The sequence below is a fragment of the Tenebrio molitor genome, chromosome X (assembly GCF_963966145.1).
Source record: "Tenebrio molitor chromosome X, icTenMoli1.1, whole genome shotgun sequence".
NCBI lineage: Eukaryota > Metazoa > Arthropoda > Insecta > Coleoptera > Tenebrionidae > Tenebrio > Tenebrio molitor.
In genome coordinates, this window is record NC_091055.1 from 8,234,232 (window position 1) to 8,257,587 (window position 23,356).

A 23,356-nucleotide genomic window follows, 5' to 3' on the forward strand; every position below is an offset into this window, starting at 1 on the left:
CTAAGCAAACACGATTATATCAGTTTAAGGAATACACCTTTATCATCATATTTATTTGATCGGTCTTAGACAGTGAAGGATTATGCTTGCTCAATCATATTTTGACATTTCTGTTGTACTATTATAATATTTTAAGTGAATTAAGTTACGATGGTTCATTCTTTTTTTCAATTAAATTAAACTTTCAATAATAACAAAATTACATTTAGTTTATTGTATCACCATTATAATTTGTTGATCATCCGCTTATATTGAATGAGAAGAAATTGATTCTAATAAACTAATCGCGCCAAAATTGCCGAAGTATCATTTATTTTTTTGTCGGGCACAATTCGCCGACCCTCTTAACAAATTATTTGATGAAACCAAATTTATTAAACTGATTGAATAATATTATAGAGGGACCTAGTTTTTTAACGAACCTCAAAAATAAAAATATTTAAAAATCAGATTGAGCGTAAATTAAAGTTAGTTTGGTGACATCCGTGTTTCGTTTATTTTGAAAAGATCGTTTTTTGTTCGTTCATCCGATATGAAGAGTTTAGATATTGAAAAATCATAAGGATGTGAGTATCGTAATGTCTCTATTTCTATTGTAAAATTACCCTTTTTCGCTTTGGGGTTGCTTGATCTGAGTTGATCTGCTGAAATGTTTGAAAGTGGAAGGGTGGTTGTGATTGCGCTTGCGTCCATGTTCACATAACAGGCAGCGCCAACTGCAATTCATTTTGAGAATGCAAGGGAAGTGTATACTGCTCTTGTGTTTTTCATAGATTTATGTTTATTTCTCGTTAGGCCGTGCTTTGAAACGGTGGCCCGCAGCAAACTTTTAACCAGTGATTGTAAATTGTTTCCATGTGAATGTGTGCAGTAAACTTTTGTTATTTTGTGATAATTTTTCCACAGAAAGACAGTTAATCAGACAATATGGCGGATAGCACTCGCGGATTCTCGGACACCCAAAAATTTTGCTTTGAGTAAGTTAATTTAACATTCAATTGTTACATTCAGCTATTTAAATGACAGTTTAATCTATTTGTATTCATAAAATCAAGTCGTCCTAATTCAACTGTTTGAAAATGACAACCAAAACATTTTCTTTTCTGTTGACTGTAACTGTTGAAAATTTCTTTAAAGCACGGTTTTTTCGGTGTTTTGAATCGATATCAACCTTATTTCTGATATTTTTTTTTCGAATTCGCTGTCATCACATTTTCTATCGATGTCTTGACAAACAGATGCTCATAAGGGGGCTCAGATGTGGCCGCCTTGGCGGGAATATATTGCCGCCGACGGTTTAAATGACTGGATTGTTTTTACTCGTCCCAACAACGCAAACTTAAATTTGCTTAATAATTTTATGACTGGCTATAAATAAAACGTGTATAAATAGTAATTTGTAATAGTCCATGTTCTCTACTGTTCTTAATTTTTAAGGTATTACGAAAAGAATTCTTGTAAGAAGCTTGGATGTTCTTTCATTCATAAGAAAAAGGCTAATATTGAGGTGGTCCAAGTGAAGGCGCGGGAGGGTTTTGTTGTCGGAAGATGCAACAGTATCCCGCTTTGTCGCTATTTTTTGCGAGGATATTGCACGCACGCAGGCAATTGTCGATTCCGCCATGAAATTAGGCCAGTCAATAAGTTTAATGTACCAAATACTATTAGTAACCAGCCCTCAAGGTAGTGGTACCCATAAAGTGTTGAAATTATTTATGTGATGAATTTTAGCACAAATACGCCATCTACCTCTGCAGATGAACTGCGCCTGCAAGATTTTCACAAACCAGCCAAGAAAGGATCCAAACATGCAGAAAATGCCTCTGCCAACGCCTGTGCAGTAACAACTTTGATTAATAGGTAAGTTCCACTTGTCTACATTTTTTAAATATTTCATCAAGGCCTATCTTTCACCCGCTTTACTTTCTCCGTCTGTAGAATGGGATTATTATGTATTTATAACAATCCACTTTCATTGACCAGTTTTAATTATGAATGTACAAATTTTGTTGTGAATATGTATTTTTTTTTTTAATTATTAGATAACATTTTATTGTGGTTTTGAAGGCTTGAAATTTTCTACTATAAACGAAACGCGTCATACTGTTACTTGATCTGAAAGTTACTCAATGATTTCATCTTTTATTCACCACATACACATTTATGATAAGAAAGGAGAAGAAAGTCATTATCGAGTTTGTCTTTGAAACTCACGTAGAATACCGACACCAACAACGCTATAATCATTTATACCACATATACAGTGTCAGATTGTGTGAACTGTGAAGTGCACGCAGTTAAAATCATCTACAGTTTCATTAAGCTAATATTAAATTATCTTTTAAAGAAATTATGTTGTGAACTTTGCAAAAGTAAGTTTTAATTTAAAATGATTATCCTTTTATGAACACGTCACCCATAAAGAAGACTGAAAAGAAGGAAAAAGAAAACGAAAAACGTAACCATGTAATTTATATATTATTGATTACATTTTGAGCGTTAACGCAAAATTGCCTTTTCGCATTATAACATGGTCATTTTTCTGTTTTTTTTTTATACAAATAAAATCTTTTTTTATGACAATTACAAGCGTTTGTAGAAATATTTTGTTATTTGCTTAGTGCATTTCAGTTTTCCCCGAATCGCTTTCATTACATTCAAGATTTAAATATGAATTTCCCAACTTGACATAAGTTACATTTATTTGATGATGTTGCCAATTTCAAAAATAAGGATTCATAATAATAGGACCGCAAGAGGTACTAGATCAGACGTTTTTTTATTCTATCCAAGAAAAAAACAGGTGAATAATAAAAATGATCTGTATAGGAAGAAAGAAAAACAATTTCAAATTGCGAAACAAATCTAGTTAAACTCAATTATGTAGTTGTGCTTATTCATTAAATATCTTCCGTTTCAGTTATTCTTGAGATATTTAATTTGTAAAGTCGGCAGAACTTTGGTGTGAAGTGCCTTTTTTTATTTAATAAAAAATCGTTTTTGTTAAATTACACTAGAAAATGAATGAATAGTTTTCAATTGATCGGACAACTGCGACCTGTATGTTGAGATTTGTGGTGAGACAAGACAAATGTAGTTTGACCAAACCTTTTCTTTTTAGCGAATCTGAAAACGTCAGCCTCAATAACGCCGAGGGTGCCACTTGCTCTCCTCTCAAAGACTCCCTCTGGGTGAACGCCCCCGAATTCGTGCCAAAAAGCAGCACAATCGCGAAACCTCTCAGCTACGCAGCCGCAGTAAGCCCTAACGGAGCGGTTGCTAATAATACTACCAGCACAAGACAACTCTGCCCGTACGCAAATAAAGACGGTTTTTGCAAGTATCCACCGGGAGAGTGTAGCTATCTCCACGGTGAAATATGCGATCTGTGCGGAAACGCATCTCTCCATCCCTGGGACGAAGAAGCAAGGAAGAAACACCGTCAAGACTGTATCAAACAACACGAAAAGAACATGGAACTTTCGTTTGCCATCGCCAGATCTAAAGAGAAGAGTTGCGGAATCTGTTTCGAGGTTATCATGGAAAAGGCGAACGGTGAACAAAGATTTGGGATTCTACCGAATTGCAATCACTGCTTCTGTTTGAGCTGCATCAGGAAATGGCGGCAAGCGAGACAGTTTGAGAATAAAATCATTCGGTACGTTCGCTACGATTTTTTGTTTGAATCGATAATTTCACGTGTTGATTGATTTTTGTAGAGCTTGCCCTGAATGCCGTGTGACGTCAGATTTCGTTTGCCCGAGCTTGTTTTGGGTGGACACAAAAGAGGATAAAAACAAGTTGATCGACGACTATAAGACCGCGTTATCAACAAAAGACTGCAAATATTTCGATAAGGGAGTGGGTAAATGTCCCTTTGGGAATAAATGTTTTTATCGTCATGCATTTCCTGACGGCCGCGTGTGCGATGTGGGGCCACCACCACGTCAACGGCGTACAAGAAGCGGTCTTGACAATGCTGCGATCGAAGTCCTTCAGGTATTGTTTGGGCGTGTTTTGTCACAGTTGAACATAAAATTACGTTTGATTTTTGCAGCAAGTTATATTATGGGACTTCTTGGATGAAAGGGAAAATCCATGGCAGTCCCTGGCGGAAGATTTGGAAGATCTGGCAGATTTTTTTTCCGATTCAGATGAGTCAGATTGGTCTGACTATGACTTGTTCATAAGTTAGACGTTTTAATTAGTTTCGTTCAGATCATAAAATTTCATTTCATTTTTGTATTTATGGGTTTAAGTTTGTTAAAAGTCAGAAAAGTAAAAAGAAATCTTTATTCCTGTTACTGATTTCTTGTAAATAATGTTTGTTATAATGGTATTCTCTTATGTCATAGAAACGATATAACAACAACTCGCATTATTGTTAACAACAATAACGCAAGTTATTGTTTGTAATTTAGGATAGTAAAATGTTCAAGCCTCTCTGGTTTTTAGCTATACATTAATGCATATACATTTTGTTGTTGCTTTAGCCATGTGTTATTAACAGTTTTATGTTATACCCCAGTGCTTTTGTTTAACACATAGCTTTGCAACTGTAGAGTATTGGCCATGTTAAAACTCGTATACAAATTTGTGTTAGTACCAGAGAAACTTCTGATGTGTATTTACGTTTTAAGGGCCAGTACCGTTTTATATTTTTTCCAAGAAAAACGTTTTTGCCTTAAGATACTGACATGGGAAACGGCAAGATTATTTTGATCCTGTTTCTCATTTATTCCATTAGTTTGGCCATTTGTAGTTTGGTTATTTTTATTTCGTTTCCTTGTTTTGAAGAGCGTTTCTTAATTTGTTTTTAAGTAAATATATACCATTTTATATTAGCCATGTCTCCAGAAGAACCGTTCCGATTTTTAACTATCTACCACTCAGCTATGTAGTTTTCATTTTACCTCATTGTAAATTCAATATCAATAAATCTCTGTTGTCACTCTGTCTATTGCGTTTCTCATGGTGCTCATGCAGATAAAATTCGAAGCAGGCTGCAGAACTGAGCCTGGTACAGATCTGTGATTCTTAGCTTAGTAGGATTAAATGATTTAGTTCTAGTTAGTTTACTGTTGATGAAATTTAAGCTTTTGTTATTTGTCAAAAATTTTCTTCAACCACAATAAATTTTAAATAGTAAGACATTTCAAGCAATACTAAATGTTTACCTAGAGCTTATAATATTATTGTCCTCCATAGGTTTACAATGTTTTGCTTGTTTATGTTCATTACTATATTTAGTCATTATATTTAGTTTTATTGCTTGTATTATATGTATGTTCTTACATTTTTTTTCAATTGGGGTGGGATAGTTCTTAAAAGGATTTCCAAGTTATCCAACCCAAAAACAAATATTGATTATTGACATCGGTTTTTTTTTAACAGAAAATTCTGTATATTACGTACTTATTCCAATAAAAATAGTTGCTCTGATTCGTTTCACGTTTTTTGGGAACCTACTTTTGAAATTCCGAAATTGTGGCGGGAAATTTGGCGAAAATGTCAATAGATAACTTAACCTAACTTTTTGAAATTTTTTTAAAATAAATAATCTAACACAATGTTGGTGATTCAAGATGCCCCGTATAATATGGTAAGTACCGACTAAAAAAAACATCAAACAGAAATTAAAATTTTAAAAAATTGTAGCAAAACATAAACCTGCCGCAAGAAGACGCTATAAGTTTATTGGCGTACATTGCTCAGTTCAATATGGAATCAGTAACAGATGTTGAATCTCATTCAAAATTAATCTTCAGTTTGTTATCACAACTCTATGGAGACGATTTCTTAGACAAATTTTTGACCATGTTGCATAACCTCAAAGAAAATAATTATATTCTTTTGTCGAGACCCTGTGACACAAATTTATTTAAATTGTATGTAAGAGACAAATTTCTCTTTAAAATATTGCTGTTCACATCATTAAAATACAGGAAATCTTTATTTATACAGTCGTCGGCATCAATATGTTTCCTACAAACCACATTACAAGAGATTATACTATCGATTTGCATTGTTAAACCACCGACTTTACATCTTTTAAAATTGATCGAGATGATTCTGAAAAAACGAGAAGATGTCTTAACACCAGATTTATCTGTTTTCGTTCTGCAATGTATGAATCAAACTGCACACTCGCCGTTAACTGGTTTTAAACATTGCGCACAGAACGTAAGCAGGATTGTACTAAGATCGTTACCTGATAATACCAAGAAATATTTGTGCAATTTTAACAACCTTCCAATTAAAGGCATCGATTTAAACGATATTTTAAAACTATGCGCAGAAAAACAGATCCGCTCTTTTGCCACTTTGATCAACAAGCGAATTTTAAAATTGTTTTGTAACAATACGGACAGTCGCGACGGATCATTTTATTACGAGGCCCTAACAAATGTTTGTACATTTGAACAATTTATCGCAAACGTTTGGCCCCACTACAGCAGCCACTTTCAAAAATTTGAAGAAGGGTAAGTTAACACAGTTAGAATGAGATTGTGTGGTATAAGTGTCCTTTGTAGGGAATTTTACCAAAGCTTTTTAAAATACTGGATTCCCATCACTGTAAAACGTTACAAACACGATTTTTACACGTTTGTAGTGGATAAAAATGTCGACTTTTATCTCAGAGCTTATACATTACTTGAAACAAAAAAGAAAAGTCACTACGATAGTTCCAAATTTGATTCAGACACTCTGAATTTTTTAAAATATGCTAAAACCAGCACAATAGGCTTAAAAATTATTTGTACATATGTGAAAAAACATATTTATCCAGATCATTTTGCAATCCAGGCGGTTCAGTCGTATCTCAATTACTATTCTCGGTCCGAACTACCAGAAGATGTTTTGAAAAGCCTGAAACTATTTGTGTCCCAAATATTTTTAGTTTGTCACTTAACTCTCAATAAAACAGATGGAGATTTAAGTTTGTATTCCGAGTTTCTGACATTTGTGTATAGATTTTGCTTGTCACGCATTGATGATGGAGAGAATTGCGAGATAGCAGCTCAACTTCTTAAAGTTGTATGGGATATAGCACCAGGTGCATCAACTGATTTAGTGACTAGTTATAAAATAGACAGAGAAAATGTGTACGAAACCGGGAGCAATTTATACTACCAAAAACTCAAAAAGACTGGATTTTGGCAAAACACGTTTTTAGATGCGCTATTGATAAAACGCATAGAAAATTTCGTTAGTATAAAATTAAAACATTGTCCAAGACTGACCAATTTGGTTGAGCAACGCTATTTGGAATTTGTAAATTTAGATAATTCAGTGAACTTGGTGACGCTTCTTGACCAGACTAGTCGGTCGATTTGTCTACAAAGTTCTGAAAAAATTCGAATTTATACGAGCTTGATAATGAAGTATAAAAAACAGAAGAATGAAAGTCCGCAAGAAGACGTTGCAAAATTATATGACATTTTTTATTCCAAAATCGGTAGTCTTGAGGCCCAAAATATGTTCGAGTGTGTTTTAATCCTAGACGTTCTATTGATTATCACAAATTACGAAGACTTAGATCTTTCTCTTCTGATTGAGAAAAGTCTGTATTTCTTTGAGAAAATTTTCGATGGGAAACTTAACCCAAATTTGAATACAAAGGAATCAAAAGTGCTCGAGGCGCTTATTAACGTGAGTAATTTTTAATTATTCGGACATTTTGAGAGTGGATTTTTACAGAACGTCATTGAATATTTGATAACATCAAAAACAGTCTGGTCGAAACTGGACAAACAACAATTACTGGATCAACTCTGTAAAATAATACGCAAGAGTAACATGAAACGGCCAGTTTCTTCAGCCGTTCGTGTTCTTCAGTGTTACGGGGCGTTTATGGAGGAAAGCGATTATGACAGGGAAATGAAAATAAAATTGTTGGACCGAACTTTAAATTCGCTTTATAACAATAAGCAAAGTGGAAAAATTAGACGGAATCCGGAAACGAGACTCGTCATTCACGCTTTGTGTCTTGGAGATAAAAATCTAGCCAAGGTAGAATTAAAATTAATTTAAACTTCTCCACTCCACATTCGTTTAATTTCAGCCATTCTTGAGTTCGTCTTTGCATTTCATGCTCGAAGTCCTCTCAAATCCATTATCATCAGATTCGACTTTATCTTCGACTTTACACAGTTTAGAAGTGTTGGTCTCGGATAATTCCATTCACCAGTTTACTCTTCGTTTCATCGTAGATATAATCGAACACTGCATCCGACTTTTTAACAAAATGAGCTGGATTGTCAGGTGACTTAGATTCTTCAACTTACACTTAAATTACAACGAATCATTTTAGAAACGCCGATTTGCAGCTGTTGAAGTCATTGATCGAACGATTTTTGGGCGTTTCTCTGGACGAAAACGTACGACCAAAAACTATAGAAGATCTGTTTGTGTTATTTCCCACCCTAATCCCACATTTTTATAAAATTCTAACTGCACCGGAGTTAGGTGACAGCGCTTTGATAGTACTTCTGTTCTTCTCAGAATCTTACATAAAAAATGATTTACTCGCCGGTCGATTACTCGAGGACGACTTCAATAAGTTTCGACACTTGTTTGTTAACATAATTAAAAACCACTCGAATAATTTGGGATTTTTAGCGATTAAAGCGTTCACAGCGTTGTGTCCAGATTCGAAGATTTCTCAAGTATTTTCACAAATTGTATATTATATCCAACAAGATTTCGGTGCAATAAAAAAAAATATTTTCGCCAATCTAATCAAGCTACTCCGGGAATTATACCAGAAGCACAAATTGTCACTGGTTCGAACACATCGAAATGTTATCAGTGATGCTGCCACTAATCTATTGAATTATTTAAAACAGTTCGACTCTTTTTATTTCAATTTATTGTCATTTAAGCTGTATACAATTGGCGACGTAACAGATCAAGTTATTGCGTCTCTGGCTGTCGAAATTGACTTTGAAAGGCGTATTTGGCTCAACAATTACTTACCATTTATAGTCATGGAGACTGAATCGAATCGATTGGAAAGGGTTCTAAACAGACTAATGGCAAATCAAATTCCTGAATTTTTACAAATCAAAATTTTGTCGATTCTAGCCGACAGAATCGACGACAATTTCCCAACTGGTCCCGTGATCAACATTTTGATTTTAAAATTGACCAAACTGGCCGACTCTAGTAAATATTTAATTATGGCTTATGCCAAATGTATTTTATTGTTTTATGAGGTGGCGCGTGATTTCAGTTTATCTAAGCACATAATTGAGATCAGGAGAGATTTTCAGACTGATAACATTTATAAAATTTTTGTTTATGTTGTGGTTTTAGCCCATTGCCGTAGAAACGAACAAGATCAAGAGTTTGTAAGTTATTGTGTTACAAAGTACGTAGAAGCGGTAGCTGACGACGACGATGAATTTTTAGTCGATCTGGCCACCACTGTGGTCCACCTGTACAACTGTAGCTCAACATCTGACAGATTTCATGTGATTAAGTTAGTTTTTTATTTATTATTGAACGATTTTACCTCATTTGAGATGTGTAAATTTGTTTCGATCCTAACAAAATCGCACAGTTCTTCAATCTTAGTTAGCTTAGTCAATTTATTGAAATTTTCTAATTTGTCCAATTATGTGGGTGAAAAGAGATTAGCGGTAAGATTACTATCGGAGTTTTATTGTTACATCGATGATTTACCGGATGAGCTTGAAGAATCGGACACCTACTATTTAATCGAAGACGCTTTTCCGATACCCAAACAGTATGTTAAAACGATAATTCTCCAGTCTTTGTCGGAAGGAGATGTTGCAAGTACTTAACTTGTCAATCACGTTTCTGTAAAATATTTTGTATTTTATTAATAAAAAAAAATCATACTAATGTTTTTTTTCTTTAAGAATGGTTCTAATCGACCGATTAAAAAATATGTATCTGTTTCATGGGTGACTTCAGCCGCTTTATTCTTTTCTTCATGCGTGATTTATTTTGATTGAAAACATTTATTATATTCATTTCTTGGTTTATATTCAAGCAAAGGTGTTTTTATACAATACAACTAATTAACTTTGTTAAAACAATTTCGCCAGCAATACACGTAAATTATAGATAGTAGCAACATTGTGATAACGACACAATAGACAATTAACACTGTGGGTGTTACGTTTCCTATCAGAGGGATGTTAGTAAAATACTCGCGTTTGTGTGTTTCACTAAATCGAAACGAGTGTGGCCATGTTTATTTTGCATTACTTTGTGTACCACCTAATGATAAGAGGTATATCTAAATTTGTACTGTTGGCAGTGGATTATATTGTTGTGATCAATTTTAGGCAATTTAGGCGAAATACTTTCGGATGTAACGCTCGAAAAACTGTATCTTCAATTTCATGGGGCGGTTAGCTACATGTTCGGCAACGAAGAACTACGACCTGTCAGTCAAGATGTCACTTTTAACCTCTACACCAGAAAAAACCCACAGATAGCCCAGATAATCCCGCCGAACTACCCTGCACTTCTGCGATACTCCTATTTTAACCCCAAACTCAAGTCGTATTTCGTTGTTCACGGCTACACCGACCATAAACACCGCGAAATCATCGCCCGACTGAGACTTGGTATGGTGTTTTTGTAAGATCAACAAACCGAGCCGAGATACTTTCATTTTAAATCTCCGAGGTTTTAAAATCGTGAAGTCAGACATTTTTAAAAGGTCTTGTCATCTTGCTTGGTGGAAAGGCAATAACGTTTTACATCCAGATTAAATGAAACGCATAGATGTCCCATTATTTGTAGGTGTCGAAAATATTATCTCGTATCGCCCGTTTAAATTACTTATTCATTAAAAAGAGTATTGAATTATTGATTTTTACATTTTAAGTCTAACAGGTGGAACTTGACGGTTTTAAACCCTCCAATTGTCTCATTGAGCGTTCAAGTTTGACAGCATTGGTTCACACCCAATCGCACTCATTCACGTTATTAATTTTAGTGCTGAACAGTGCTGAAGATTCCAATGTGATTGTGGTAGACTGGAGTCGCCTGGCTGCTCTCATTTATTTCACAGCAGTCACCCACACTCTTCCCGTGGGAACATATTTGGGCCAGTTTTTATCGATTTTGGAAAATAACTCGGTGGACCTCCGAAATGTTCACCTAATTGGTCACAGTCTAGGGGCCCACATTTCGGGAATTGCCGGAGCTCACGTCGGGGGAAGGATCGGCCGCATTACCGGTAATTCACCCATAATGGGTGACAACCCTAAAACTCTCTTGTTTCAGGCCTGGACCCTGCAGGACCTCTTTTTGAGCTTTTAGAGCAAAAGGACGAGTCCGAGTCTTTGGATAAAAGCGACGCCAGATTCGTCGATGTCATCCATACAGATGCAGACGAATTCGGTATAAGCAAACCGATCGGTCACGTAGATTTCTACCCCAACGAAGGGACTTCCCCTCAACCGGGTTGCACCAGTGTTTTCACTGTTGGTCAGTGGTTTTACTTATACGACTAGGTAGTCGAATTTTCTTATAGTGTCTTGCAGCCACGTCAGATCGGTCGAGTTTTACACCGAGTCTGTCATCAACGAATTCCCTTTTGAGGCCAGACGTTGCAATGTGACTCGATCTGACGATTCTTGCCTCCAAGAGGAACCAGTCCACATGGGACATTATATGTCACTCGAGTAAGTCTTTCTCTTCAGTTCAATTCAGTCTCGAATTTGAATTTCCAGAGCTGAAGGAATTTACTTCTTGACGACCAACGCCGAACCTCCCTTCGCTAAACGCACCCACAATTGATTCTGTTGTTGACAAAGTCTGGGATCTCTGTGGTGTTCTAATGTCACTTGATTAAAGACTAAAATGGCGGAAGTTCAATACACCTTGATCCCATTTTCAACCACCGTAAATCTTGTTTGTCGCATCATGTTAAATTAGTGCAAGTTACGAAATAAATGCGTGTTGAGTGAATTTGCATTTGATTGTCTTGTTTATTTGCGGCTGTTTACCACGTTAGGGCCAAGGTCGGCCTAACAAATTTCCCGAATCTCAAAAATCGAAATTGAACTGTAATATTTATACTTAATCTGTAAGTTGGGATATCAAATATGACAGTTGGCAGGTATCACAGACAGCTTTCCATATCGAAGAGCTTACTTATTTCATCTCATATATTTTTTTTCATTCATAGTTGTCCCGATGTGAAACACATCAAGTCTCGAAGTGATGAAATGCGTACGGGGTTAATTTACATTTAATTTTCTGGTTTATTTGAATTGGAAACTGTTTCCTATGGCAAGGGCAAAGGCCATCCTTGTGTCCTCAGTGTTTTAAATAAAAAAGCGTTCTAATGACGTCATTAAAACCGTCGAAGCAACGTGTGCTACAAGTATGAATTGAGTTCGTTTATTTTAATAGAAATGACGAAGTTTTCGTTTGTTTAAATTTCGAATGTAGACATATCGGCAAAGAATAAAGTTCGGAGAGTTAGATTTTCGATTAAAAATGAAAGAAGACTATACCCAAATCATCATCTACGGCCTAACGATACAAGAACAGTATATATATTGCAGGGTAAGTGATTTTATTTTCGAATGTTGAAGTTTCGATGTAATGGGAACGATTTATCGGCAAGTAGGCGCGCAACGAGCGCAACTTTCTTCGTTAATTAAGTAGGTATCAGAATAAATTGAATCAGTGTTTATTATTGTGTAGTTTTCACAGAATAAATTATTTCTAATAAAAGGTTGGAGTGTGTCGATTTTTTTTAAACCGTACGTGTACCTTGCAAACGTAAACTTTCCGCCCGCCCCACTCTTTTTTGTTGCAGTGCGCAGCAATTCGCTAAATTTTATACATTAATGTGTATTCTAAGATCGTGTTGGACAGGTGTAAGTTGTTACCCCGTGCAATATAATTAAAGTGGACTTAATTAACTGACTTAAGTCATTCTGATTTGAGTTTAAAGTGCAACAAATCGAGTCATCGTGGACTGTCAAATCGAATTTGTTATAAAACAGTCGACCGGTCTAGTTAACTGAGCTGTCATCCAGTTTAATTGTCATCGGATATTTATAATCCCACGAAATAATTGTTTATGATGAAGTTCGTGAAACAAAACCATTGTAAGAAGCTCTGAGGGCGACGATAATGCCGAAAACCCAGTGACAATGCTCTTCTCGAGGAGGAACTATTTTATTTTGAATTGTCGCATATTTTTAGGTTAAGTTGGTGTACCGAAACTGTGAAAAAACTTTTAAAAACATGTTATCGTTAAAGAAAGTGTACAGAGACGAACTCTTGCAGCTCGCCTTGATACTGAGCTTGCTTAGAGGCAACAGTGGACCCTATTTGGAGAACGATCTCTTTAATAATACACCAAATTATGATTTCGACAATGGGACAAGCTGGAGATCTCTCACACCAACCGTCTTACGTTCACATTTTGTTCATCCAAAAAGCCTCGATTCTGTGTTGCTAAACTACGAACGCGAGTTATTTGCCGATTTAAACCTGCTGGGAAGGTACAATCGGGACAACTATCGACATCCTGATGTCACAGCTTATTTGCTTAATATTGAAAGGACCACTGCACCTCTGGCCACTCAAGATGTTCCAGGAGACATTATTAATCCGACACAGACCCAAAACGAGGAAGATGCGTTGGCTGCGAGCGGCAATGAAGCCTCCTCAGGACCCATCGATGTGGGACTCGAACTCAGTCAGGAGGTTTGTTCTACTAGTTTAATGGCGATAACCTTATCTGCAGTCTTTTATGAGAGAAAGCAATGATTCACACTGTACACAATAACAAAGCCTAAACACTTGTTCAAAACAATTTTGAAGACTTACTCATGCAACAACCAATCATTAAATTAATTCATCAAGTTAACATTCGAATTATAATTGGTAAACGTTGTTAATTAGTGAAAAATGCGATTAAGCAAGTAGGTTCACATATGGGACTTCAGAATTATTTATACAACAAACTTTTCTTCTATGCTCAATTTTTAGGTGAAACCCTGCTTCTTTTGCGTCACCATTTAATTATTATTTACAACGATTATTTCTTACTAGGTTGATATTTGTAAATGCAAAACCAGAACAATTTTATTAATTTTTTAATCTGACTAACAAAATCGCCAGATTAACATTTTGACCTTTGTGACATTCAAATTCTAAATCAAATCAATTCTCAAACAGCTTAAATCACTGACGATGTTTGTAATTTTGACAGTCAGCTTGTAGCGTAAAGTTCGTTCTGTTTCTTATCAGAATCGAAATATAGTAAAGAATGATTCTGTGTTTTATTTTTGTGGTTAGAAAACACGATAAAGATAGGTAATTTGGCGAGTCATTATTATTAGAAATAACGCAAATTAATTATGTAATATACTATCGATTTTGTTTTGTTTTTATAATGCAGTGTAGTATTTAAAATGATCAATTGAGTAAAGACAGTATTTCAACACAAGAAATATCTTACAAACAAATAGTGAGAAAAAATGCAAATCTTAATGTATCTTAATGGATTTGTTTTGTTGAGAAGTAACACGTGTCTACTTTGTTGATGATGAGTAGCCGTGTAAAAGCACCTAATAACTGTATAGGTCTATTTAAGCAGTGCACAATATTGATCTGAATGGGAAAGTAGGATAAAATATTTCTCCAATTGAATTTGGCTCGCTCGATATTTTATTACCTACGGAATAAGTAGGAAAATGTTGGAAGACGCAGTCTTAATCAGTTGGAATTTCGGGTTAACCGCAGACCAAAAACAAAACATGTTGTGGTTGTTTTTGATATCGTAGGGATTGCAGAAAAACAACAATATTTTGTAATAATATTGCGCCGTTGGTTGCGTCGATACACCTTAACAAAGGGATTTAATATGGAATAATTATTTATAAAACGTGAAATTGGCCCGCGGCCCACTAATCCCATTATTTTGGTTTTATTTTTACTCCATTCATGGAATTCTGAACGAATTCCGGCTGTTTTGGGCCCCAGATGGTTGACTAAATTCTGGTGAAATCAGCAGAGGATGCGTTGTATTATCAGGCAATTGATTAACGCTTAACTATTGATTGTTGATATTTTTTCGTCATGCGATTCACACGCGTTCAATGTTTTCCTTCGACTTTTGAGCGACTGCCAATTGAGAACGGACAAAGAACAGAGGCGTAAATAAGCGAGGATGCGTTGCCCTATTATTCCAAAAATACGAAAATATCCCCCGATATTTAGATCGCTCATTATTGCGAGTTTTATTAAATGCGATGAAAATATCGGACAACCTTGGGCCACTTTGTAAATGCATATATGTTTGTTTATCACCACTGCCGCCGCCGTGCAAAAAACCACCACAATAAAACCACGATTTTTATTTAATTGGCATTGATTATATAAAATGTCTAATTTATTTGCGTTCACAACGAACAATTTTTAATTTCACGTTAGCATTGTTAAAACACCCGCTATCGCTGGCTTGTGGTTCGACAATTTTTTTAACAGATATGTTGACCCAAAGGTTTACTTCATAAATATTTTATTGACTATTGTTTCGGTCGTGTGGTTAAAACAGCTACCGTATTTAAAATCTTTTTGTGAAGCACCCTTTGTGACCTTTTTAACTTTGTTTTTCAATTGCAAAGTCGCACAAGCGGATTGTAGCATTTTAGGTCAATTCTGTGTCGAAATCTCGCAAACACGCCCGACATTGAAAGAAATCGTAAATTATTTTCGTTTCGTAAAATTGGCAAAAATAGCTCCGACTGGCCAACTTCAAAGTTTAAAAGTTGAAGATTTTTATTTATTTGACACGGCAGCCCACCATAAAAACAAGAACAAACAAATTCAACACTGATTAGTTAATTCACATCAATAATTTTTTGAATGGCGCGAAAAGATTTAGTTTGGTCTTTTGTGAGGACCCGCAAGAAACTGTTATTGATGTGAGGTCACCGGGAACTGAAAATAATTCACTTCAATAAATAAAAAGTGAAAAATTCCACTTTTAAGGTGTTCCAGTTGTTTTTGTGCGAACATGACGTAGACCATCCATAATTATGCGATTATTCGGATTTGTTTTGAATTTGTTACGTTGAGGGGGACTGACATGTATGACATCAGCAAGTCCTAAGATAGAACAAATCCGCCCTTCAGATTGTGCAGGAAAGTAGAAAGTGCGTAAGGGAGCGACAGAACCATCAAGTTAGATATTGACTTGCCATTTTCATAAATGTTAATTTATATTTTGAGTTCAGTTTGTACAGTGTGAAACTTGCGTAGAGAAATGAGACTTGCTACTAACAAAACTTGAACTGATAGCGGAACTTGTTTTGCGGTTTACATGTCATTGTTAAGATCAATATTTGAACAGTATTTACTAAACACTTAGTAAAAATGTCAATAAGTGGATTCCCGCAAGGAGACGCTCTAATATCTGCCGTGTTTAGCACGTCAGATATGAATAAAATAAAATTGCTTTACGCAAATGCGTGTTCCGTTGCTGAACCGTGTTATCTAGGACGGGTTTGTGTTTATTGCAAAAGTTGTCTTAGTATTAGACGAGTCCTGATAAGTGGCGCAATGTTACATCAGTCGAATTGTTTCATTTTTGTTTGACAATAATAGTCGTGGAACTGTTGTGGTGTGACCGCCTTTTAAATCGTTGTATTTTATATTTCAGCGATAAATTATAACGACAATAATAAAAGGTGGTATTTGTAAAGTAAAATTTTTCTTTAACGGTAAACAAACACTACGTGGAAATAATAAGATGTATCAATACGAAGATTTGAAATTTAATTTCTGTTTACGAGCAAGGACGTTCGGTCGTCGTTAAAAGTTGAATGTAATGTCCAAGGAAAAAGTTGATATCGTTATTGAGTCATCGTGAGGTAGCGTGATGACAAATAAATTGTTGGTAGGGATCATTATCCTGCTTCAGCTGGTAATTTGCTTATTTTTCCTGAGTTTAGTTGTGAGATATGTAAAAAAAGCTCCTAATCAGAAATCAAATATCGTAAAAAATTGTTGATAGGTGTTATCAATTCGTGTAATTTTGCGCTAATAGATTGCACAATACGGGCTAACGATCTTTTCACCGACGGAGTGGTTGGGGGCGGCGAGACTAAATTTCGAATTCACCCCGTGGGTGCACCGAACCATCTACGATAGTGCAAACGACCTCCCCGGGTGTTATTCACACAGGCGAAGGTCGGGTTAAATAAAGATCGCTTCACATCGTCGAAAAAATAAATATAGAGGGAGTCGTAGCTATGCATTTTTTCGTTTCCTTTATGTACGACACTCGTAAAAAAGGCGCGACGCCAAACACATCAACCTCGATCATCGCCCTAGAGTTTTTCTCTGACCTCAAACCTACACAGTCTCAGAAAAGTACTAATTATAATATTTTTGTACGGGTTCTTTTATTAGTATCAGCTGTTTTCTTGTTACCATGGTCCTATTCACGTGACATTCCACGATTTCGTTCCGTCTCTACCGAATTCCACCCTCAATATTTTATTTATAACGACCTTAACCAATTTCGTGCGTATTTAGGTGAATTTTTTTTTCTGATCGGACAAAGACTCCTCGAAAATAATCTCGGCACGGCTCCCACGTCGATATTTGTTATTGCGTGACTAATAACGTTTTCTGGAAATTTTATCATGTGTTTTTCACGGGTGGATGTGCGAACGGCTCCATAAATATATATAGAAAAAAAAAAGCGTTTGAACTTGAACCTACAGACGGTTTAACGAAATCTTATTTTCAAACTAGTTTATTTTTGCAACCTTGCGACAGGTCAGGGTTCGAACGATTTGAATGTCGATAGGACATCTGTGGACGACCTCACAAACTTTCATCTCGGACGACGGTAGCGCAGCAGATTGGACGTCGGTGCCCTCTGTGAACGATCGAAAGAACTCTACGTCAACTTGGTGCAGTTGTCGTCCTCGACAACTTTCCTGACTAATTGTTTTCCAGGAATCGCTGTTTTTTTTTTGCCGTATTAGCTACATGGGAGTTCCAACTGACGGCACGTTTTGTCATATTTGTTTCCGTTTTGTTTACTTCAACCATGAATTAATTTTTAATTGCTAGTATCAGAATGTACCCAGAATTATTAAGAGTCGTACCGTATAATTTTCCACGAACTTTTTCAACTTCGTTGTGGACTAAAGACATTTCAATTGTACTGCATGTTCATTATTTTGTTGTTGTAGATTTGAATAAACAATTGTCGCAAGTGTTGTTTGTGTTGTGTCCGGTTTTGTTTCGTAACCCTGCGACTTTTCTCAGTCCATTATTTTATTGCTGCGAGATATCGCGGAATAACCTGTTGAGTGAATTGTCGATTCGCGATACGCTAATGCGAGACCACGTGTTTAATAAATAATTATTGCCATACTAAAGCAACGAAAGTCAAGGATACTGAATAGGTACTGATTGTCGCTGGCGCTTTCTAGTGAATGATTTTTGAGGCTTTTTCTTATCAAAATTTCTCTTATCTTGTTATTGTCTGAAAACGTCCAATATTTGGTAGTGATCTATAAGTCGTTGAAGTGTTGTGTGTCAGGAGTACCGTGTTTGGATAAAATTTCGCAAAAATGGTGAGTGCTTCAGTACAAAATATGTGTCACCACTTGTCTCTCGCACCATTCGTTCACCACACTTGGCGGACGTTGTCAACACTGTCGTGGCCCCACTTTGACAATTTTTGACCAATGTAAATTTCACAAATCGACCTGCCAATGTCGTGCGATTGTCACTTCGATTGATGACATCATTTCTTACACTTCTTACGCCCGCATTGATAAAACTTATGTATTTATTGTTTTAATTATCAATTTCATAATAATTTAAATAATGACGTCACACTTAAGTAACACAAAAATTAACAGCATTGTTAATTTTTGTACGCACTGTTGATAAATCTTATGAGATTATTGTTAACCAAATACGCTCGTTTTTATGTATTAAAAAAATCATTTCGTAATTTCATCCGCGAGTTGTCTGTATCCTGCAACATTCGGTTCGTGTCTTATTACCTACGCTGAAGTAACAACAGAGGGCGCGCGGGGTCCAGCTCTCCGTTTCTTCTCAAAGTACCGTGTTATTAAATAGTTCTAACGAGTATGAACTTGTTTTTACTTTAGTTAATTACTTTTATGATAGTTTTTATTATGTAGTTAATTGATGTACTTGTACTATTTGATGTAACAAGATTTGTATGAAATTAGAGGGAATTAAACATGCTAATTTGGTGTCCTTCCTTGAGTCACGATTGTAATTTTAAAAGTAGCTAGAAGGGGGTTGTTAGTATTGTTGGATCGTCTACCTACAGGTAGAATATTTGGTGGAAAGGGTTGTAAAATACATGAAAGCTGTTGTGGTCAAGCGATTATTAAGCGTAGGGAAACAATTGCCATTTGACAAATGATTTCTCGAGTTATGGGGTGGTCGGGATGTTAGAATGACAAATGATGTTGGGACAGGTCTCAGTGCGGTGTCTTATGATTTCGACAGGACCACCTTTACACAACACGGGTACTACACAAGCGCTACTATTAATATTTTTTCTTCGACGCTGTCGGTTTCTATTAAAATCGAAGTGACAGGGAAAGCTGGTCCACGATCTTATCGATCTCGAATCGGATTGTTTCAAACGTTATTTGAAATTAATCGAAAATATTTGTTCAAGGTCGAACATTTAACAAGACAGCCCCTTCGAGAAAATGTTGTAAAGTTGTTGTTTTCGGTGGGAAATATTTTATGTTAATATATAAATAAAAGAGAATTATTTGATTAGATAATGTAATCTTCGAAAATAGTAGTTTTTAGATGTTCTTTGATTTTATCTCTACTTGACAATAGGCGGTATCATCTATTTATGATTCATACCAAACAGGAACAGTTATTTTAGAACAATCATGCTATCTTCCAACCAACACGTGATAGTAAATTATTTTTTTTATATACCTTTGAGTTACCCAAAAAAATGTACTTATTTACCTATGTTTACCTTACGAAGTATGTTTCTGAAACATTTTTTTTGATTAGGTAATGAAGGCAGAGTGACATGCAATGTTATAATCTCTTAATCCACATACACATCGGATTTTGTACTTGGTATAGAATAGATTAGGTACTTCCAGTGCAACGTTTCAAATCGTGTCATGTTTTATTTGGTAAAATTGTTTTATCTTGTTTCTTAATAAAATGTATCTTATCTAAGCAGCATGTCACCTAGTTCACAGATGATCAATTTTTACGTCGTTTGTGTTTTACAGATTACTTCAAAATTTATTACTTATTGAATTAATTACTGATTATTACCAAATAATGAAGCAAAATTTCAAAATCGAACATAAATCCTCGAAATAACAACGTTTGTCTGAACGGTGCTAGGTTAATAATGTTTACGTACAGTGCGAAATTGGACTAAGATTGCAGAAAATTATGTCATTTTTATTAAATAAACAAATATTTTGAGTGATTTTTTTGCATATCTGTGCAAAGATAAGAAGGTTATCGCATTAGAATAGCGTCAAATTCTCTCCGACGTCACAACATTTAACATTTAAATTGTTCGAGACAGTCACCGAGTAGGATGTTTCGAATATTTCTATTGCATTACCTGTTAGAGTAAAAAATTAAACACTGTATCCGAAGTGAATAAATAAACTACGGTTCAATAAATGCCGACCTATTTCACAGCAGGGGTTTTTTAAAAATGGCGGAATTATAATTAACCAAATGTAATTAAGGAATTTGTTTCGAAATGGTGTGGTTTTTAGTTTAATTAATTGTTTGTTACTGATACCGGTACCGATAATTTTTTTCAAGTCGGTGAATAACATTTTAGTTGATTAAGCTCGAACTACCAAGAGAATTTCGGTGTTAACAAAGAGGCGGTCATTGCTGCTTTGTCCCTACGGTGATCGTTTATTACTGTCGTTTGAAAGTCATTTACTTATCTTCCCCTTACAGATTATTAAAGACTATAAATGTCGTAACGACGTATCTAGACACGTCCGCATCGCTATTACATAAAACGACAGGGAATTAGACGTTGCAATGACAAATCTTAAATTAACTTAGTTGTGTATCGCGTTATGCTGATATTATCGTGCCAATCAAGAACTTTATTCGAAAATGGGATGCAATGTTAAAGAATTTAGTGAAAGGTGATGTCTAATAATTGGTAACATTGATCGAAATACGGTGATAACAATAAAAAGCACTCAGATTTAATAATTCGGATTGAATAATATCGATAACGTCGGAAAAAATGTTTCATTTGCATTATTCTTCTGATAATGGATATTAAGTTTTATTGACTTGCTAATATTTGCCGTGCAATTTCATACGTAGCACGTCAAAAAGATACGAGCTAATAATTGACCTAATTATTTACTTTGCATATTTAGATTTTTTTAAACTTTAATAGTAATTGCACTATACTAATTGAAACTACAAGATGATTTTAATAGTATGGTGGAATTTAAATAGAAAATTTCATCTTGTAGAATTTGTCGGTATTCGCTTTGCTCGAATTGCATAAATGATTTCTGTCAAAATTTTAGTATGTATCAACGTTTGATTGTATGCGTAAAATCGTACCTGCACACGACCACATAAATAGTAATGTTTCAAAAAACCATTCATAAATTTCCATTTTTAAACTTGTACTAAAATATGTCCCGTTTGTATTAAGAAACAGTTGACCAGTAATAAAAGAGTAGGGATAAAACGTTCAGTAATCAATTCTATTTTGTTCGGTAAAAATGCTGAATTATCAGTATTCAATACATTTTTGCATATTTAAAAATTAGAAATGTTCAGTGAAAACATTAATTTGACACAGTAAATAATTGAAGTAATCAGTAAAACGTGCGCAGTAATTTATTTTATTTGATACAATATAAAGTGGACAGGAAAAAAATGGTAAATACACAGCATTGTATTCCAATTTGCACAGTAGGTGAAAATAATAAATGCTCAGTAGTTCATTATAAGTGACTTTATTAGCTCGGTATTTGAATTTAGTTGTCCGTTGTGCTTTTTTATTTAATGGTGAATCAATTTTTAATTTTTATTTTGCTCGTTGCTCGTTGAACAAATTTTTGCTATTTCAGTAATAATCACATACAGAGAGCTTTTTTTAACTTTGAACATAGCCCATACTTATTCCCTATATTCAGTTTTAAAAAACGCAGGACAATGCATGTATCTCACCAGGTAACCAACGTTACGTCAATATAGCTACTTGACAATAAAAAAAAAGACAAGTTGTTTGAATTATTATTGTGATAAAATAAATAAAATTACACATAATGCCATGCCAATCGGATCATGAGAAATGTGCTTCACGTTTTTTCAGTCATTTATTCCGATAGACCAATTCCACCAATCGGAACAATTTTTAACATTATTTCAAAATTTAACAACCACGGATGCGTCGAGTATAAATTGGTTGCATAGCAAATACTCTCAATGCATTGACCTGCGTTTTTTAAAACTGAACATAGGACTATGTTCAGAGTTAAGAAAAGCTCCCTGTAGATACTAATAAGACATTTACAAAACTCCCGACATTTTTGACATTTCGAGCTTACCAAAATGATATAATTAATGATAATATTTTTTGAAATTTGGATCGGTAATAGGATGATTAAGTCCTATGTATAGCCAATTAAAATATTAGGTGTTTGGTACTTATGAAATAAACTAAAAACATTACATTTAAAATTGCAAATGACAGCAAATGGGAGGGGAGTTTTCTGAATAGCTACGATTTACTTTATAACATTAGTTATAGCTGAGAATTTTTAAGTTTTGTATTGTTTAATTTAATGGTGAAGATTGTTTATAATTGTTTTACTGAACGTCTACACTATCGTACTGCATGTGTATTAATTTTATGTAGACTTTAGATTTTTACAGAACAGAAGTTTTCACGTTTAAATAGAATACCTACTGTGCATTTAATGTGTTACCTAACTAGAACAACAGCAGCTTATGCTGACTGATTTCGGTTTTTGAAAATCAAAAATAATTTTGTGTAAAGGTAAAGGTAGTCATAGTGGATGTACCTAATTTAAATTTGTACCCATTTTTCATATGTTGTAAAATTTTTATGTAGTCCTACTTTAGGTAAACACTGCCGTAAAGCGTTGCATTTTAGATAAAAGTTAATGGGTGTAATGACCCTAGTCAAAGGTGAAACATTGTTTTTCTAATTTTGACATAGGTATAAAGTGACACTTTTCAAAATTAATTGACGTTTGGAAACGTCACACTTTTCGTAACTGGTTAGGAAAAATTTATTGTATCACCAGTTCACTGTCATATTTTT

The 23,356-nt window shown here is 34.9% G+C and overlaps 4 protein-coding genes and 1 long non-coding RNA gene across 10 annotated transcripts in view; 4 read left to right on the forward strand and 1 right to left on the reverse strand.

The window, feature by feature from the left end:
* The first annotated feature begins 708 nt into the window (after nt 1-708).
* On the forward strand, nt 709-4,958 carry LOC138140312 (probable E3 ubiquitin-protein ligase makorin-1). The gene is made up of 6 exons (XM_069061256.1): nt 709-977; nt 1,438-1,683; nt 1,732-1,860; nt 3,122-3,658; nt 3,720-3,999; nt 4,058-4,958. The coding sequence occupies exons 1-6, from the start codon at nt 928-930 to the stop codon at nt 4,193-4,195; spliced, it is 1,380 nt and encodes a 459-aa protein (XP_068917357.1). The 5' UTR covers nt 709-927; the 3' UTR covers nt 4,196-4,958.
* Nucleotides 4,756-5,809, reverse strand: LOC138140314 (uncharacterized). The gene is made up of 2 exons (XR_011162480.1): nt 5,671-5,809; nt 4,756-5,613 (listed from the first exon to the last, which is right to left on the reverse strand). It is a non-coding gene; the product is annotated as an uncharacterized lncRNA (long non-coding RNA).
* On the forward strand, nt 5,502-9,870 carry LOC138140307 (uncharacterized). The gene is made up of 6 exons (XM_069061245.1): nt 5,502-5,602; nt 5,659-6,482; nt 6,534-7,653; nt 7,702-8,013; nt 8,066-8,265; nt 8,315-9,870. Exons 1-6 carry the CDS (start codon nt 5,570-5,572, stop codon nt 9,807-9,809), a joined length of 3,984 nt encoding a protein of 1,327 aa, XP_068917346.1. The 5' UTR covers nt 5,502-5,569; the 3' UTR covers nt 9,810-9,870.
* A 35-nt stretch (nt 9,871-9,905) lies between these two features.
* Nucleotides 9,906-11,955, forward strand: LOC138140313 (pancreatic lipase-related protein 2-like). 2 transcript variants are annotated; one of them, XR_011162478.1, is made up of 6 exons: nt 9,906-10,264; nt 10,320-10,604; nt 10,979-11,221; nt 11,269-11,472; nt 11,529-11,669; nt 11,718-11,955. XR_011162478.1 is itself a non-coding variant. In XM_069061257.1 (6 exons), exons 1-6 carry the CDS (start codon nt 10,222-10,224, stop codon nt 11,782-11,784), a joined length of 993 nt encoding a protein of 330 aa, XP_068917358.1. In that variant the 5' UTR covers nt 9,924-10,221; the 3' UTR covers nt 11,785-11,955. The 2 variants fall into 2 exon arrangements, 1 of the variants encoding a protein (XP_068917358.1); XM_069061257.1 differs by having other exon boundaries at nt 9,924-10,264; nt 11,519-11,669.
* Nucleotides 11,956-12,474: 519 nt separating this feature from the next.
* The window catches only part of cnc (cap-n-collar), a 43,516-nt gene continuing 32,634 nt past the window's right edge, over nt 12,475-23,356 (forward strand). For 2 of the 5 annotated variants that reach the window (XM_069061250.1, XM_069061251.1), the window contains exon 1: nt 12,838-13,713. In XM_069061250.1, the coding sequence (XP_068917351.1) occupies nt 13,249-13,713 (465 nt within the window). In that variant the 5' untranslated portion in view covers nt 12,838-13,248. Of the gene's footprint in view, nt 12,559-12,837; nt 13,714-16,879; nt 16,940-18,414; nt 18,609-23,356 lie in introns of those variants that run through there. The other 3 variants (XM_069061252.1, XM_069061253.1, XM_069061254.1) reach the window with 3 other exon arrangements.